This window comes from Zosterops lateralis (genome assembly GCF_965231275.1).
Source record: "Zosterops lateralis genome assembly, chromosome: 3".
Classification (NCBI taxonomy): Eukaryota; Metazoa; Chordata; class Aves; order Passeriformes; family Zosteropidae; genus Zosterops; species Zosterops lateralis.
The window spans coordinates 62,304,745-62,324,744 of record NC_139764.1 but is presented as its reverse complement, the minus strand read 5'-3'; the positions used below and the strand labels follow the sequence as shown (position 1 = coordinate 62,324,744).

General features: G+C 36.7%; 1 protein-coding gene across 16 annotated transcripts in view; it reads right to left on the bottom strand.

The window, feature by feature from the left end:
- Positions 1 to 20,000, bottom strand: part of TRDN (triadin) — a 231,780-nt gene that overhangs the window by 82,435 nt on the left and 129,345 nt on the right. For 14 of the 16 annotated variants that reach the window (XM_083857350.1, XM_083857335.1, XM_083857345.1 and 11 more), the window contains 5 exons: positions 16,589 to 16,624; positions 13,325 to 13,378; positions 1,820 to 1,852; positions 1,687 to 1,719; positions 421 to 447 (listed from right to left, as the gene is read on the bottom strand). In XM_083857350.1, the coding sequence (XP_083713476.1) occupies positions 421 to 447; positions 1,687 to 1,719; positions 1,820 to 1,852; positions 13,325 to 13,378; positions 16,589 to 16,624 (183 nt within the window). The remainder of the gene's footprint in view (positions 1 to 420; positions 448 to 1,686; positions 1,720 to 1,819; positions 1,853 to 13,324; positions 13,379 to 16,588; positions 16,625 to 20,000) is intronic. The other 2 variants (XM_083857348.1, XM_083857336.1) reach the window with 1 other exon arrangement.

Here is a 20,000-nt window from a genome sequence, read left to right as displayed (position 1 = left end):
AACTGTTACACCAAACCTCCCTACAAAGCTCCCCAGACTCCTTAAGGAAAACAAATGTTCAGTCACTGGGTTTGTCCCGCAGCTAGGCTGGCAAACAGAGAAATACTGTTTTGTGTCATGTCTCTGTAGAAGATTGGTTACTTTTCCTTTCTGCCTGTCACAAAAGCCCTATGGCTTGAGTTAGGGTTAGAAACAGAATTTCATATTGTTAGACAATTACAGCTCGTCTATGAAAAATTTGAGGAAAAGATGCCTGCTTTGAGATGCTGCAAGGAAGACACCATTATAATTTAAAAGGCTGTTTGTTTGAAATAAGTCATCCTGTTAAAAGTTTTTTCCACAAGAAACTTTTTTTCATTACAGTAAAGTTAACAGCAACATTCTTCTATTTCAATTTTCAAAACAAATCAAATTACTCACCTTTTGACTTTGGAGTTACCACAGATGCTGTAAAATAAAAGAAAACATTCACAGAACCAAATTATACAAATGAATAAATAAATTCAAATTGATCCTAACACCTCTTCCCTTTCATCAATATGCAACCTATCTTTGCAGAGCAGGAGTTCATTTTTTATGTAGAGAAAAACTGACGCACACATATGTTGCTTGTTTAGATAGTCTCATGGCAGATGACTCATTAACCTGCAGATTAAAAGCAGTGGAAAACAAGGCCAATAGATAAGTTATATATGGAGCTTCAAGAGCTCTGCTTTTTCAAGTATGAGGATGAGACAAAGAGTAAAATAGGCTCCAGAATGAGCAGATATTCAACATAGGTAGAAGGTATGCAATAGAAATGTTCTTTTAACAATTTTAGTGATTTGCAGAAACTAGGAATTTTTATCTTTTTTTTTCCAGTTTATTGAAACTTCTAGAAATGACACAGAGGATAATCCAGTTTCAAATCCTTCCTTTTTTGTAAGTTTTCTCAGATTAATTTCTTTACTATTCTTTATAATTGCATTAATGAAATGCAAATTATTTGAACTACAACAATTGTCTTTTTTTTCATTATTCACACCTTCATTCCGAAGCACTGTGACAGGTTTTTATGTTATGGAAAAGGACAGATTATTTTTTCAACAAATTGACTGTCTACTGTAGGTATTTCTTGCTCCAAATTTCTATGTGAGAAAATAGTCATCTGATGAATGAGTCATCGAGCTTGGCTGTAAAAGGAGAAAATCTTTATGCTCTCCCAAATTTGGAAAAGCTGGAGAAGTGGATTCCACTCGGGAACAAGAGCACCTTGCTGCAATAATAAAATACATAGTGCTTGGCATAAAAAAAAAAAAAAAAAAAAAAAAAAAAAAAAAAAAAAAAAAAAAAAAAAAAGCAGCTAAATAGTCTGCATTTTTTTCCTATTCTGAACATTCTGAATCTTTTATTATATGTTTGTTTCTCCATCCATTTACTGTAACTATCTTTGAAAAGACAAACCTTTTAAAAGCTGAAATAAAGAATTCTCACCCTCTTGTTCTTCTCAACATTTAATTAGATCTCAGTACCAGAAGACTGAATGGTGGCTGCACATCCAGTCAATTGCTTAAGTAACTTTAATTAAACCAGCAAAATTATATTCATGGTATTATTTTTTTTAATCCCTTTACCGAATCCTGTCTCAACTGAAAATCAAGCCAGATAAATGAGACTCTAAAACTTACAATCTTTTACTGGCCTTACCATGTACTTTTGCTTCTTTCTTTGTTGTTTTACCTGCAAAAACAAATTTTAAAAAGTATCAAATTTTGACTTCTGACAAGAATTAAAATATTAGGATAGTCTAAAAGTAAGATAAAAAGGAGAGAATATTCACCAGATTCCATTATTTTTTCTTTTTTATGTAGTTCTGAAAAAGAAAAAGAAAATAAAGCATATATTTCTCTTCTTGTAATGCTTTGTTTGATTGCCTTGGAAAATCACTTTTCATGTTCCCCTTGGCCGTTGGATGTGACACACTCCTATGGACTCTCAGTTCAGTGAGTCCTTCCCTGCTTTCTAGTATGTCAAAATAAAGCCGTTATGTTTGCAATCAATCTCTTCAGTGGTTTTCACACTGGATAAACAAGGTCAGATTAGATGTTAATAAAGGAGAGAAAATGATTCATCTTTTACAATAAGGTGCTAAAAGGAAACCATAGAAATAGTGTAGGTTAAAACATCTGCAGTTTTGCTTCAGGGTGGTTTAAATGGAGGTCTACAACCTAACTATATGTCCTTCAGGACACCTACTTTTTGATGGTAGTTTCTGTAATACCTCTTTCCATGCTGAAAGAATGTGTTTTAACACCCCCTCACAGAAGGAGCAGGGCAGCCTGCCACAGATAGAGACTGAACAACATTTACCAGCCAGTGCTGACATTCACTGTAGCAAAAAAAAAAAAAAAAAAAAAAAAAAAAAAAAAGGTTAATGTTTTTCTGTCTGCAGATGCTTTTAAACAGCATATGGAAAGGCTGATCTGTGCAAGTTTGGATCCACACAGGAATATTTCCTAAATTCAAGAGTATCTGAGCTGACTGATCACAAGATATACCACAGAAGCATCAAACCATAGAATATCCTGAGTTGGAAAGGATATTATTGAGTTCTAACTGAGGATATTCTATGACTCACAAGGATCATTGTGTCCCACTCCTGGCTCTCCACAAAATAATCACAAGAGTCACACCATGTGCCTGAGAGAATTGTCTATGTGCTTCTTGAACTCTGTCAGGCTTGGTGCTGTGACCACTCTCCTGGGCACTCTGTGCCAGTGCCCAAACACCTCTGGGTGAAGAATCCCTTCCCAACATTCAAACTAAACCTCCCCTGATACAGCTTCGGGCCACTGCCTCAGGTCCTGTCATTGTCACCAGAGAAAAGAGCAATGTCTGCTACTCTCTTTCCCCTCATTGAGGATGTTGCAGACCACAGTGAGGTCTACCCCAGTCTCCTCCAGGCTGCACAAACCAAGTCATTTCATCCACTCCTCATATGATTTCTCCACTAGACACTTAAATCTTCCCAGTCCTCCTTTGGATGCTTCCTAATAACTTTATATCCTTATATTGTGGTCCTCAAAACTGCACAGGACTCAAAGTGAATACTTCTGAATACAATCTCCTTGCTTACCAGTATCTGATGGCTGTATTTTCTCCAGGCTTATTATAGGTTATATTTGTATTAAAGCTGTGGTATAGAGTTGAGCAACATTAATGTTTAAACAGTTTCCACTCTAGAATCAAGATATAAAGTTCCACGTTCAATATGATTCTGAATGTTGTACCCTCACTAAAAGCAACCTTATTCATAGATGTGACCTATGATTTAATTGAATAAGAAAAAGGAAACAAGAAAACTGCCAACACAAAACTAAATATGTTTATCAACAACATGAATATGAATAATATTTCCATTAAATATTAATTTGCAATCAATGCTAATACTGACTGCACAGTGGGTAAATTAAAAACATATACTTCACGCAGAGCTATGAAAATAATTAATATTTGAAGGGAAAGACTGATCTTAAATATGAAAAAACCCACAATGGTTAAGTTTTAAACAAAACATGTCATTACTCCATAATCTCACCCCCAAAAAAAGCTTATATCAAACAACATATTTCCATTTTATCTGAAATAAAATACTCCTTTTTGTCAGAGGTTTTTAAATCTCTCTGAAGAGTCATCTTATATATATTTCAAAGAAAAATGTAGTTTCCAAAATAAAGCTTTGAACCAAGTTCTTAAAAAAAGTTTTGTGCTTTTTTTCTCCCAAACTATTTATGGAATTACATTGCAACTTCAAAAACAATATCTTTGATCCAAAATGCACATTTGAAAGCATCAAGATTAATTGACTGAAATCATAGACCTAGTCTTAATGTAGTTATATAAAGCACATTTTAGTGCATTGATTACATAACAAATACTAAAATATTGTAGGCTTTTTAAAGACATTTTATATGAGAAATGAAATTTTAGTGGAAATAATTGTGGAGCAGGTTTGTGTCATCAAAAAAAAAAAAAAATCATGGTTGTGATTTTCCCAGTAATATAAAATAGTGATGGAAATAGAGAGCAAGTTGGCATTTATTGCCTGAATAAATGTACTTTCTTGATGGCATCCTACCCTGGGTTGCAATTCTAATACAGGTCAAGGAGGAAAAATATAGCAAAAACTGAGAGGACAAAAGTTTGGGACTGAGTGGTTTGGCTGCCTAAATGCTCTTAATCATACCAACATCTGCAGCTTTGGTTTTGTGTAGCCTGAGTGCTCTTCAGACTCTCCACTTTCATGCAGATATTTTAGGACTCGTTCTAGAAATTGTAATTTTCAGTGGTATTGTGGGGGTTTCTGTTTTACTATTGCTCAGGACAGCTTCCTGGAAACTAAAGAAAATGTAATTCTGTCTTTAGTGGTTCTGAGGCAAATATTTTTCTTTTTCATTCTAAGACCTCTCATCTCTCAGGAGATCATGGGCCAGAATGATCCTAGCAACACTCAACAAGTGTTTTGGCAAAGTATAAAATTGTCCATTTATTTAGCTTTATTTCACTTTTTTTTTTTTTCCCCCGTAAACTGGACACATTAGGGAAGGCCTTATAGAGCTTCCTCCATAATAGATTTATTTCCAGAAGTATATGAAATAAAATCCTTTTCCATGAGAAAATTTATAAAAATGAATAACTTAGAATATGACATCAAGGATTTCTGAGAAATCTGACCTGATATGAGATTTCAGGTGATTCATGTCCTGATATTTGAATAAAATGAACTGAAATCTTTCATTGCACAAGGCATAAACTGCAAGAAATTTCAGACCTAAGTAGCTAGTATGACACATGAAAGGATATTGCCAGCTGTAAATGCATTAGAGATTAGCCATGGCATTTCTCATTATTTTTATATTTAACCATATTTGCATGTATATGAAACTGTACAGCATATTTTTATTCAGGGAAATTTTGCTGGTAATATAGTATTTTTCTACCCTGCATGGAACTGAGATTAGATTTAGTTTGACATTTTACCATCTTTATTTTCTCCGATGTTTTAAACAAATAGTTTTTCTTTTTTATGAAAACTGGCAAAGTTATGTATAACATGCCCATAAAACCATAAAAATGTGTTTTTTGCTTCATTACTAGTGACATACTCCTAGGCAATCCAGAGTGGGTGGGAAACAGAAGAGAACCCAAACCTGCCTCTGTAGCTCTTCCCTAAGCCACATTATTCCTTCAAGCAAAAACAGTGCTGAAAAGCATCTAGACTGGTAAATTTCCTGAGGTGTCTTTTAAACTTTAGTACCAGAATAGACATTCATAAAGTGTCTCTTCTGCTACCCAACAGGAAAGAACAATTGATTTCCTGTCATAATTTATAAAGGTATGTCCACATATGTATGAGTGTGTGTGTGTGTGTGTGTGTGCGCACCTGCTATTTCCTAACTCAGATAAATCATTCATATTCAAGAATGGTTCAGGAAAATAAAAATTCCCAAATTGTATTGGGAATGACACAGATTGGAAAAGTTTAAATGAATGGCATTTCAAGTGGATATGCTGTTGTGTGGGATGCACCACGTGTTAATAAACCAACACCATTTTGTTTGTACTCAGTAGCTGCATAAAAATGGTGCTTCCTCTACTGTTGTTTGTCTTTTACCACAAATATTTCAGTCAAGCCTACTGCACTCACAGGGTCTTAAATACTTGAATCCTTAGCAGAAAGTTAGCTTGGTCTTACAGTTTTGTAATCTTGGTTTTGTAAGTTATATATAAAACTTCTCAGAACCTTATATCATGTTAGTTAATTAAAACCAAATGAGACAGAGTGGTAAAGCTCTCAAGATATCCTGTCATTAAGAATATTGCAAACAGAAGCATTTATATAAAGAGGAGATCCCTTTAGTCCCTTCTGCTGAAGGGACTAAACTAATGTTGCAATATGAGTTCTGGCATGTTGTTGGACCTGAGATAATCCACATGAGAAAGCTTTGCACCAAACTAGATTTTTCCTGTTCTCCTGCTCCCAAGGAGTGTGTGTTCTGTTATATTTCACTGCTATTCTTACTTTCTTGATCATTGTAGGAAACCTCACTGCTCTTGTACAATTTGATTTATAAAGATCATGAACTGTACAAATACATTTCTTTCCGGACACACCAAGGAAACCTCTTGCAATGTGAAATCATCAACATATACTCACTCCTCTATATATGATCCTCTTTTGAGGAGGGCAACAAACAGTTTTCCTGATGGATTTTTGTAAAGCAAAGGAAAGCAGGTGACAGTTCTCTGTATCAGTATCTTTGTTTGAAATCTGCTACCTTGTTGGGAAATATCTGAGAATAATTTTGTGAAAAGAAAAGAAAGCCTGGATGAAATTCAACTTCATTCAGTTTCATCTATTTAGTCTGAGGCTTTTCTTCACAAGCACAAAAAAATGGTATAAAAATTCTCCACCATAAATTGTAGATGTAATATAAGCATATATGGTGTAGAAAAGTCTAATCTACACTACTGTTCCCTTGAAAATCAAGTGACATTTTCATAATGATCACAATGAACTGGATGAGGTCCATTTATTCCCATTCTCACAAAGTGAACATGATACCACTTCCAAAACATTAATGCCTGCAAAGAAAATTATATCTGTAGTGCATGTGATAATCTGGATTCAACAAAGCTTAATTATGCCCTCAAATGCTTTGCTAGGTGACCCGCCTGGTGGATGCAGGAAAGGCTGTGGATGTTGTCTATTTGGACTTCAGCAAGGCCTTTGGCACTGTCTCCCACAGCTCAGTCCTGGAAAAGCTGGCAGCCCATGGCTTGGACAGGAGCACTCTTTGCTGGGTCAGGAACTGGCTGCATGGCTGGGCCCAGAGAGTGGTGGTGAGCAGTGCTGCATCCAGCTGGGGACAGTCACCAGTGGTGTCCCTGAGGGGTCTGTGCTGGGGCCAGCTCTGTTCAGTATTTTCATTGATGACATGGATGAGGGTATTGAGCCTTTTATTAGTGAATTTGCAGATGACACTAAGCTGGGAGTGTGTTGATCTGTTGGAAGGTAGGAGGGCTCTGCAGCGAGACCTGGAATGGTTGGATAGATGGGCAGAGTCCAATAGGATGAAGTTTCATAAGTCCAAGTGCCAAGTCCTGCACTTTGGCCACAATAACCCCCTGCAGCGTTACAGGCTGGGGACAGTGTGGCTGGACAGTGCCCAGGAGGAAAGGGACCTGGGGGTTCTGGTGACAGCAGCTGAACATGAGCCAGTGTGTGCCCAGGTGGCCAAGAAGGCCAATGGCATCCTGGCCTGGATCAGGAATGGTGTGGCCAGCAGGAGCAGGGAGGTCATTCTTCCCCTGTCCTGGGCACTGGTGAGGGCACACCTCGAGTGCTGTGTCCAGTTCTGGCCCCTCAGTTTAGGAAGGACATTGAGATACTTGTGCGTGTCCAGAGAAGGCAACGAGGCTGGTGAGGGGCTTGGAGCACAAACACTGTGAGGAATGACTGAGGGAGCTGGGGGTGTTTATCCTGGAGAAAAGGAGACTCAGAGGTGACCTTATCACTCTCTACAACCTCCTGAAAAATGGCTGTAGCCAGGTGGGAGTTGGTCTCTTTCTCCAGGCAGCAACTGACAGAACGAGAGGACAGTCTTAAGCTGTGCCAAGGGAAATATAGGTTGGATATTAGGAAAAAAAAAATACAGAAAGGGTCATAAAGTACTGCAAGGATCTGCCCAGGGAGGCGGTGGTGTCACCATCCCTGGATGTGTTTAAAAAAAGACTGGATGTGGCACTTGGCGCCATGGTTTAGTTGAGATATTAGGGCTGGGTTGGACTGAGTGATCATAAAGGTCTCTCCAACCTAACAATACTGTGATTCTGTGAATTCAAGATGGAGTTAAAGATATATTAAATCCTTGTTGAAATTGGGCCCAATTCTAGCCAAAAGTACACTTGAATCAATGAACAAGTTCAGGGCTATGAAAGTTTGCCAGCCTCAGAACAAAGCATCTTAAAATGCCTTTTCTGTAGAGTGGCCACTTCTGTAATCCTTCTAGCTCTGATTTTTTAATTGCACTTAATTTGACCCTCTTTCATTGACATTATTGTTACTTCCATATATGAATAAAAATCATTTTTGTAGTTAACTTGCTCCCCCTGCCTTGCTCTTAAAGTAGTGCTTAGTAGTGCTTTGTGTTAGCAATACAAAAGTAGTTTGATGCATAGCAAATATCTAGGGAGAACAAAAGAAATAAGACTGCATTTACAATACAAGTGTCTTCACACACACTGTGAACTGAAAGGAAGTATTGGAAATTATTTTAACTCTATATTTTCCTGAAACAAAGAATATTCTAAGGAAAGTATAAATGCAAAATAATGTTCCAAGCTATGATACTGGAATTTCAACATCCTAGCAAAAGTAGTAAAAATATTGTGGCTTTTAGGCCATTTATTCAAAAGCATTTAAAAAATTGGTGACTAAAACCTGGATTTCAGATTAGAAAGCTTAGTGTAAAATAAGCTATTTCATGCTCTATTTAAATAAATCCTATATGTAAAGAATTCATGGTTGTAAAGTAAAATCTTCTAACATCAGAAAATTCTTCCCCTTTCAGGGCATCATTTATTGTGACGTAAGTAAAGAATTCATTTTTCCTTTCCCATTCAGAGTCAGATAATGACTCAGCTTACATAATCCTGTGGACAATTTAGGACATCATGTTCTGTAATATTTTCTCAGACTTCAATTGGGATGAAAATGTCAGTAGGTTGAAATGATTTGTGGAATACATCTCCATCCACATAATAGATTCCTGCAGATATTAAGTGGCTGAGTGATGGACTACTGCACCAGAAGCACAGCTTTAGCTGCTGAGGGGACAATGCATTCCTGGCAGACCAGGAGCAGAGTCAGCTCTGAGGCTTTAATAAAGCCTAAGGGAAGCACCCTGGGACAAATTGTTGAGGACCAAGGCCCAGTTTCTCCTGTCCTTCGGCATATTGATGGGGATCGAGATCAGATAATTTCCAGTTCCTCTGCAAAAACAGACAAGCCTGGGACCAGCCCATTGAAACCAGACAGAAAATTACTAAGTCAGAGAAGATATATTTAACTTGCCAAAGAGCTAAGGTGGGACAGAGGAAGAATTTTGCTAAAATGGACTGAAAATAAAGCTTTGGTGATTCAGAAGGACTACAGAACAACCTGGATCTAAATCCAAAGACCCTGCGCAGCAATATTAATACAGGTAGGGCTTCATTATTTTGTTTACTGCTGCATAAAGACCTGCTATCTGAGTGAAGATTTATTTTGTGCAGAAATAATCTGCAAGGCTTGAACTGCATTCAATAAGTTACCTCCAACATTTTGTTCCTGAAGAGATGGACTATAAACCCAGGATATAAACCCTGAAAATGGCTGTGCTTATGTTCTGAAAAAGTCTGAGAGGGTTAACTTCAGGGAACAGAAAATTGAACTGTCTATTCCAGCTACCAGAATATTTTTCTTGGTAACATCAGTATGACAGAAATACATGCAGAAATGCTTTCACCAGGTGCAGTGGCTGCTTATAAAGAGAAATTTTAGGGCACAAAGAGGTACTCAGACATAAGATCCTGAGGAGAATGGAGTATTGAAAACTTTACTATGTCCCTGTAGAGTGTGAGAGACAGGCCCTTTTTACTGTCTCTAAAGGTAATTACAGAGGATGTGTAACAAACTTGACCCTGAATTTTGAAGTCTCCTCTTGGACTGACTACACATGTCTACACAAGATGAGAATACATAGTTTGATGGATGATGCAGAGGGTGTGGTGCTGTGAGTAAAATACAGCCCTGGTGTGTGACTTGAGACCTGAATCTGAGAAACCTGACAAATACTTCATAAGTTTTCCTGTTCCATTGTGTTGCTAAATTATTTGATAGAAATGCTGAATTTTATTATTCTTCTGTAACATATGGTTTTAGCTTTCTATAACTTGTGTCCTACAGGTGATAATTAAAAGATAATCAATAATCCTTGATAAACCTTTTCTACATTTCAAACATTCCTACTATGCCATAAACTTCTGGGTTTTTTCCTTTTTATGTAGGCTAAAACTGGTTCTTTCCATAAACCTAATGACAATAGCTTTCTTGCTGCCATTTTAGTTACAATCATTTATCTTGAACCAATAATTAAAATAACTTCCCTGCTAAGTAAATAGTGCCCATTACCAGTAAAACCAATAGTTCTTCCTGCTTTAGGCAGAGTGATCTGATCCCATACCACCCATCCTCTAACCAAGTTTTTCAGTATAGCCTGCATTCTAATGTTCTGTACTTATCCCATGAACCCATTTCCTATATAACTTCATAGAAATATCCTCTTTCTGCTTCTTATGAACAGTGGAAAGATTGATGGCATAATAAAGTAATAATAATTCTCGTACAACTGGCAGTCAGTTTGGGAGATTGGATTCAGCTGACATCTGAGCACTTAAAATTAGCTATTGTCTGTCATATTTATTTTATTCTTTCTGGATCCAGACTAAATTTTATTGATATTCAAGGAGGAAATTGTGCTCAAAAAGAGTTTATTTTATGAACCTGAAATGAATGAGGAATATTTTTTTTTTTTTTTTCGCATGTATGTGGAGATGAAGATGGGGGAAATTAGGCATTAAAACGTACTAATTAGGCCATCAAGTGACAGTACAAAATCTGTTAAATATACTGTAAAATTAATTTAAAAATTTCAAGACCATTCCAGGGAAATTCTAAGCAGAAATTAGGATTTAATTTTTGCAGTGTTGAAAAGAGTTAGAACTGTTTTTTAAATCAGGCAAATTATCAGGGGATAGAGCTGGGGACACAATGGACTGTGCAGAAAAAAAAGAGGGAATGGCTGTAGGATTTAGAGTGGGAACAATATAAAACAGGGTAACTGGTCAAGACGTGTAGCAAAACCTCTTCAAACCCTGATTTCTCTCTTTAGAACAGCATCACTTGCATATATCTATGAAACTATCCTGCTTTACAGCCAAATACTGGGATCTCAAGTCCAGTTTTTGATGATTGTCAGAGAGGTTTTTTTCCAGTTAGAAAAATCTGGAAATGTTTGAAAATATCCGCTTTCAAAATTAAGTAATGGAAATTTATGAAGGCTGGTCTTCTAGAGCAGCTGTCAGCTTGCAGATCCAGTTCTTATAGACCTCCAAACTCCATATTCACTTTCTTTGCTTTCTCTGTATACAGATACATATAGGGAGGTAAAAATAGTGCATGTTGAATTAGGCAGGGATTTCTCAACCAGTGACATTAAGATCAGGAACATATGTGATGTAGATGCACTGTGAGATGACCAGCTGTGCTCTCAGTCTGTTCAGTCTGTTAAGAGGAGTAAACCTTGAGCTTTAGGCATTCTTGGGTACAGGTTGTGATGTAATAAGATATGTGGAAGAAAATGAAATATAAAATTGGATAATGTATTTAATTTACTGTACTAATAGGCAACAGCCTACTTATGATGCTGCCAAACAAGCATATTTAGAATTTTGCTATGGTGAGTTATTCTGGCGTTGAATTAATTTTCAGAGAACTGGAGGAGAAGCTAGAATGTGGAACTCAAATCCAACTGCTCGTTATAATTTTAAGGCAAACCAGATATTTAGAAATGTGTCAGAACAGACAAACTTATTTTATTTTTCCATAAGATGCCATGCCAGTTTTCCCCCTTTCTTTATCTTAAGCAGATTACTGTCATCACCCTTCTTGTCAACAAGCAGACTCATTGGAATATTTTTCAAACATGAACACAAATATTGGATGCAAGCAGGTGGAATGAATTAATTATAAGCATATGGTTCTAACATAACAATTTCTACAGAGTACTGTTGAGACTTCTTAGGGTCTAGCTATACAACACACTTTGGCAACAAAGCTGCTTTAAGACATTATCAGTGACATGAATATAAATGTTTGTGGAGCCAGACTTGCTGAAATGATCTAGGCTCAAGGCCCTGCCACACACACACATTCCTAGGACTGCTTTTAGCTGTAAGCCATGGCAATGGTGTGGTTTACACTGTTACCCCTGTTGTGTTAGCAGAGGTGAACATGGTGTCAAGCAAACACAGCAGGCAGGGATGGGGAGCACTGGTGGGGAAATGGTGCTGGGCAGGCCAGTTTCACACTGTGCATTGTACAACCATGCAATATGGGCTGCAACAGCCCACATCCACTGTGATTCCAGGCTATGAGTCCTTCTGGGAGAGAGACAACTGCAGGTGTTCCTGGCTTGCACTGATCCTTGAGCAATTCCCAATCACCCCTACAGATGGAAGTTATTATTGCCTCTTTTAGTGGAGGAGAGCTCTGGGATAGGCTACTGAAACAGTCTGAATTAGAGAAAGATAGACAGAAAACAATCTTAAAGCGAAAAAAAAAAAAGAAATAAAAAAATCTCAGATCCATACAGAGGGATCAGCTGGAGGCAAGAAGCAGCAGAGAAAGTGTGGGCTGGCCAGTGCTGAGATGCAAGCACCAGGCACAGCTCAGTAGCACAGTCTGGTGCAACACCAGCTATCCTGCTTTAGACTACAATAATATCATGGTTTTATGCTCTCCAAATTTTCATATGGGAATTCCTGAGGGTTTGTTTGATAGTTAATATAAAATGTAGCCAAACTACAAATGTAATGACTATTTAGGTTGTTATTCATTATATTGGGTTTTATGTAATTAAGCAGAAATGAGATGTGGCATTTTTGAAGATGACTGTGAAGCAGATCAGATCATAAATAAATAAAAAATATAAAATTTTTACAATCCAATCTAAATTCAGATAGGAACTTATACCTTTATTTATTTTAAAAAAGTTTGCTTGTCTTTTCAGTGCATAATTATAATTATCTAAGAGCTGCATTTGACAACTTACTGTGGGATCAGCACTTTGAAATACGAATCCTTTTCTCAAAGGGCTTGAATATAGCTTCACATGGAAACCAGTTTCTGTAAATATTGCTTTTAAAATCAGACTTTAGATTCAGATTTTTTTTAATTTTTTTTATCTCAAGCCCTGCAGAATGGCCCAGTATGGAACCTCATAGCTGCCATGGGAGGATAAGAAGCAAACGTGATGCTAGAAATCAGCGTTAAATACTTTTTTCTTAGCAAATATTTCACATAGGAATTATCATAATGATTTAGACCAAAACATGCAAAAAACCACCCGGACAACTAACAAAACATACTGGCTTATGTGCAATCCAGCAGATGGTGCTATGATGCAATAAACTGTTTCAAGAGTACAAGAAATAGAGTCATGCAAACATTTTTCTCTTTTACCTGGTATTGCTGCTTTTTTGATGGATGGGTTGGCTGTAGGAGCTTTTGCTGGCTCTTAAAAAAAATTAAAAAATTAAACCATTTATTACAAAACATCATATTTTAAAAACCCCATAGAAACCTGACGAAAGGCTTCCAGTGAGGAAACCTGTAAGACCTTTTTTTTTTTTAGCTGAATAGTTAAAGACATTACCCAAAGGGAAAAGGGCTGAGTTGTCTTCAATAAACTCAGAAGCAACAACAAAATAACCAGCTGAAAGGCTACTAAGCTCTAGTTTTTAGCCACTGAATCCCTTCTCTCACTTTTTTCTGCTTACTAGTTCAGTATCTATTGGCAAAGCAGAGGAGACAAGGCACATAGGGGTTTCAGCATGGCCTTGCCCCTCAGGCAGCAGTTGTGGGCTGAGGGATGCTGCATCTGATCTTGTAGCTATGAGAGCAGAAGGTCCTGAAGCAGCCTCTGGCAGCTGTTGAGGCTCCACTCTTGTGAATTCAGGAGTGGTATGTCAGAGGACTATGCCACAACTATTCATAGGGGCACCCTTTCCCCTAATCTGAAATTGGCCCTGGTTAGAAGAGGTGAAATTTGGCTGCTTTTGCAAAATACATCCACAGACTTGGCTGTGCCAGGAGTTCGCTCCATCCTGAAGAATGGAGAAACATTAGGAGAATATCTTTGTAATTGATCCTGCAACTGAAAGAACAATTGCTGTATTCTCCTAGCAGAGAAACGTGCCCTCTCTGGCCATTTAACTGTTCTTAGTCTTCTCATGAAGCATTTGCATTATACTGTGTTTGCTTCTAGAGCACGTCCTTGTGGAATAAAGGTCCTAATGATGCATGATATGTGCATCCCCAAGTGGATTTGGGGAATCTCAGCCCCATGTAGAAGAACTTAAGTAACCTACTGGATTTGTTCATTCTTTATTAGTATTTAGATAATTGCTTTTTATCCTCAGGAACTACCAAAACAAACTGTACTGAAACCACAATAGTTTAACAAATATCCCTAAACTAAATTCTACCAATGGTCATAAAAGATTTTTGTATCAGCTAGAAGGTTCTATAAATTAAAATTTGCATTGTCATATCTTGAGAGGAAATAACTAATCATTTTAATCAGAAGCTGAATTACAGAATGCCAAAAAATGTTAGTTAATCCTTCACATCTGTCACTGTATTATTACAATGAAAAAGAACATGGCTAAATCAGGAATGTAATTTTGAGTCCTTCCCGTCCAGTCTTTTGAGAAGTTAATAAAAGATTCATCAGATTGCCTCGTGAAATGGAATGAAAACAAAATACAGTTAGCATGTGTTGCTTTATTTCCGTTCATTTAAAAGCCTACAGCTGATAATTATATCCTAACTTAGTTATTATCACAGCATTGTAATTATTTGGGGTGCTCACCCCTCCTTCAGGGAAATTTGTAGAAGACCTCAAAGAGTTTGCTTAGCATCATTTTTCTGAGTGCCTGTTTTTGCAGAAGTAAGAGATCCAACACATTCATTTTAGTGTCAAATGGACCTAACACAAAATAGCAGGACTCTTTCATTTATCCCCTTCTGAGCTCTCAGCTAGAGTATGACTGACAGTGAATTTTTAAAACTTTTTTTCATAATAACTGTTAAAACAAATCAAGTTGGGATACTTTCTGTTATACAAAGATTTGGATTTTAAATATTTAATATCTGACCAATACAATATTTTTGAGAAAAAAATAAAAATAAAATTAAGGATATGTTTAACTAAAAAATTCTGTTATTTATTTTTTTTATATATAACTTTTTAGTAGCAATGAAACAAAAGTGCCCAAAATTTAAACTGGCTTTTGCAAGCATACCATTTTCAGTTTGTATTCACAAATTATTTAAGTGTTAATGATTCTACATCTTTACATTAACTACTTTCAGCTGCAAATTTCACTCTGCGTATTTCACTCATGTGATGGAGATGGGAAGTTTTGCTTCGACAGCTGCTGTGGAATTCTCCTATGAAAGGAATCATAGAATGCTTTGGGTTGGAAGGGACCTTAAAGATCATCTTGTTCCAACCCCCCTCCCAGCCAGGGACACCTTCCATGAGACCAAGCTTCTTAAAACTCCATCCAGCCTGGCCTTGAGCACTTCCAGGGAGGAGACATCCACAGTTCTCTGTGTAATGTGTTCCAGCACCTCACCACTGTCAGAGTAAAGAATTTCTTCCTAATATCCCATCTAAACCTACTCTCAGTTTAAAGCCATTATCTCTTGTCCTGTGTTTGGATACCGTTGTGAGGAGTCCCTCTCCAGCTCTCTTGTAGTTCCTTTTAGGCATTCAAATGCTGTTCTGAGGAATTATGTGTTCAAATTAATAGGTCCTTTAAGACCTGCTTGAAAACAGCTACTTATTTCACTAAGAGGACATTACTTGTTGAGTAAGTCCATTAAATGTTTTGTTAGGTATTTCTGCAAAGTTTGCATAAGAACCTAATTATAAGCTTTTTTTTTTTTTTTTTTTTCATTACCAAAAGAAATCTTTTAAATGAATTGCTGCCAGACTAAGGATGACAGGAGACTGTTCTGCCATAGAAGTCATGAAAGTTCATACATGGAAATGAATCAGTGCACTCTTTGATTGTGAATTTGAAACAGATTTTGAAGCCCCATATTTTTCCTATTTTTTTCTTATATACTATACTTTCAGAACAGAATGCTGAACAGGTGAATTCTTACCAAAGAAACTGTCTCACTGTCCTTGCTGTGTTGAGGCATTGATGCTTGCAAATTTGCAGAAAAGGAAGTCATAGCTCTTCCCTTTTAAATGATACTATGTTCTCAGAGCATTTTTTGGCTATTTTTTCAGAAGAGCACAACTCTCCTCTCTGTTCAGCTGGAACCAGAGCTACCTAGACATGCTTCCTCAGCATACTGAACTCTGAGCCTTCCCAGCCTATTTATGAAAATTGCTGTCATTGTGATCACATTCAGCTGAGACCTCAATTTGACATTTCCTCCCCTATGAAACCTCTGTTTTTGAAGACAGTGATAGGAAAGAGGGAAAGGCAAAACTATCAGTCATGAGGACTAATGTGCAATTAGAAGTAGCATAAGAATGGATTTAGAAAGTAGGAGGCAGCTGAAGTTTAAACATGTCATTTTTCAATTATAAATGGTGTAGCTACTTTCTTCTTTGTATTTTCAACAACTCACTAACTATTATTTTTGAATTAATGAAATGCACTTTTTGAAACATGGCATATAAAAGAGATAGTAGTTTCTTACTTTTGAGTTCTTTGGATGCAGCAGCTTCTTTTTTGTCTGTAAGAGGAAAAAAAAAACAAAAACAAACCAAAATCATATGCATAAAAACATAGTAAGGATAAAGGTAGATGGAAAGCTGCAATGTGTGCTTTAGAGGTGAAACAGCTTATTTATTATGAAGTGCATTGGAATGACACAGTGATTCATTCCACTTCTGTTTGTTTCATGGTACTAATTTAACCCTGAGTGTAAATACGGGAAAACCATAGTGACCCTGAACACTCTTGTTTCATTTTGGTGTGGTAATAGGTGGGGTTTGAGATGTGATTGAGTTACCATGGCTCACATGCAGTGGCTGAGCTCTGGTTGCTCACCATGTGCACCTTGTCAAGCTGCAGAAACCAAGGGAGGATGTGCTGGCAGCCCAAGGACACAGACACAATGAAAGGCATTCTCCTCCTGCAGCTGTTGGCAATCGTACATCTGAGGCCTAGTTTAGATTTTCTGCCAAACACCTTTTGAACCTGGAGAAACTCAGTCCTACTTATGGTCCCTGTAAGAGCAGGCAAAATTTATCCCTAGTTGACTTGAGTAAAATGGAAATTACTTAGCTGAATCACAATGCAGCATGGCCAGGCAATCTACCAGAAAGACTTAACAAGGCTGTTCAGTCTCCCTTTCACTTAAGGTAGAATTTTTGTGCAACTTTTTTGCAGGACTTATTTTTCTGATGGCTGTGAGATTTGGAGTTTTTACTGAGGTGCTATAAGTGTGCAGAAAAACTCAGGGTTAACTTCTCGCTCCGTCATAATTCTCCCTCAGGGCTTTTAACCGTGTATAAAATCATGCATTTTTAGAAACATTCTTGGTGCTTCACATGTCTTTTTCACTAGTCTCACCTGCCCAACCAAGAAATTATTCATGGGGATCCTGTGAGACAGGAGCAAAGGCATGCATACAGCAGTGGGAGAAGGTACTCCCCTGGATGGTTATGAGGAAATTAACATCCTCTCTAATAAGCTATAGCGTCCCTTGAATACAGGCAGGATAATGCTTATGTCCACAACCTTTATGAATGATAAATGAACTGTGCTTTAAACACTAACATAAGAAATACTTAAGGGCAGAAACTGTCAAATTAAATTGCTTGCAAACCCAGGACTATCCCATTACTGCTAATAATAAAAAGTTGCTTCTTTCTCTGTTGCTTTCTAAATTGCTGTGAAGGAGTTGATATGAGATAAGGTAATGTGAATGACTGCCAAGTAGTCTAATAATCTGAAAAATTTGGAAGAAAATATATTCCTGCTTGGGCGATATACTGCTCTGAACTGAAATATTTCTGGGTTAATCCTCTGCTTCCACTAACTCTCTGTGAAAGCATGTTCTGCAGGCATTACTTCAAAGTATGATAATTACCACATTTAGATGAAATTAATCATGAAGCAGCTTCCAGCCATGTTATCTGGCTAAGGAGCCTATTGAAGACTTCAAGAAGTGCCTATTAGTTGCCAGATATGGAAATTTTGAAAGGTATATATTGCAATGATATGAATCATTTATTACAGTAATCTTCCATTGCTGGAGGTTATAAAAAAATAAATAAATTGACAGCATCATTTACAATAACAGACTGAATCTAAATAAAGCCCTAAAGTTCTTTATTTCCTTTTTTCATATAAGTTGCCATTTGTTAGGGCAACATAATTTCATATATTTTAAACCCATAATTTATTTTGAAAGAATCAGTGTGTTTTCCTATAATCTGAAATATATAAAATTTAATAAATATAGCAAATAGCTGGACAATTTTCCAGTAAGAAAATCTTATATTTTGGGGGGTTTGTGTATATATATATATATATATATTTTGTTTGTTTTTAGAGTGCAGAAAAATTACCAATAATTGATTTCAATAGCACATATTACTATGAAAATGTGAATATTGTTAGGATATTCTTTTCAAGCCAATGTGTCTCACATTTCATTTCTAAAGTCATATTTATCCAACCAGGCTGGAGTGATTTACAGAAAATTGTCCAGAGGAGGTTGCATAGGATCTTGAACCATGGAAGTACTTTTGAAAGGATATAGCATTTACATTTACACACTTCAACGAGATAAATGACCTATCTGCAAAGAAATAAACAACTGGTAGATCTTACAGATTGGAAAACTGACCAGGAGTTCTGAAACATGGTTACCTGCTATAAGGCACAACTAACACATAACTTATCAACTCAATGGAAAAACAAAACCAAAAATGAATTGACCAATGAGTTACACCAGTGCTATTTGAGACAATGAGAAATTTGCCTCATTCATTTTTACTTTGCACAGGTCTAGGGTTTAATCTTTAAACTATGGGAGTTTGGTTGGGAACATAACTTATACTAAGTCAGGTTTTAATATTCATTATGTCTTTTTCTTAAAAATAACAGCAATATGTTCTCTTGCTTCTTGGTGGGTATTTTTTTTTTCATGTTAGTTAAGAAGAGGAATTTCCAAAAAAACCAATTTCTTAGAAAATTTTGAAGACACATTTGATATTTAGGTCTTCTGAAAGGGCTCCTGGTAAACCACCCAAATACGGTGCAATTCAAAGATCTGGGTGCTTCTGAGAACCCTATCCATTTCCTTTTCTTGAAAAAATCTGGAACAGACTTTTAAAGGCTAAGCTTATGAAATAATTCATCATCTGTGGAACACTGTGAAGCACCCTTTTTGTTCTAGAGTTATTTTCTGGAGGTATTTGAGGACAATTGTATTCTGGTTTACATTCTCAAAAAGTAAGCATGTTTGTACAAGCTCTCCTCTTGTGAATGAACAGGTTTTTCTTATATTGACTCTTGTGAAAGACTAAAGTGCAGTAATACTTAAAAACTTATTTCATTAAAAAACACCGAATATTTAAACAAATATGATCTGACTTTGTTCTTATCTCTACAGGCTAAAATGATAAATTTTGAATTCAAACTAGGAATGAGCATTTGGCAGCCAGCACAGCTGTATCTCAGTAGAACAGCAAAGCAGTATTTTATTTTTTTGCCTCTTTTTAGCACATAGCTCTATCTTTTCCTCAGGCCTCGATCAGCATTCGTTTGAAGTAAACTACCAGTACACAGTAACTACAAATGACATCTAAACTACACATGGGGCAAGAGAAAAAAAATCCCTCTAAGCTTATATAGTGCCTTTCATGGCAGTGAGTCCCTAGGAGGTTGGTAATAAGCTATTAGACAAGGATGCCTCAGTGCTCAGGTACAGAGTTTGGTTGTTTGAGTTTGAACAAACTTCCAAAATGGAATATTTCAAACACTGCTCTGAAGTGAATTCCAGATCTGAGGTTCACAAAACTTTTACACCTTTTTAACAATGGATTTGTAATACAGTGAACATTGTACATTTCAGAACAGGAGATCTTCAGCAGCTC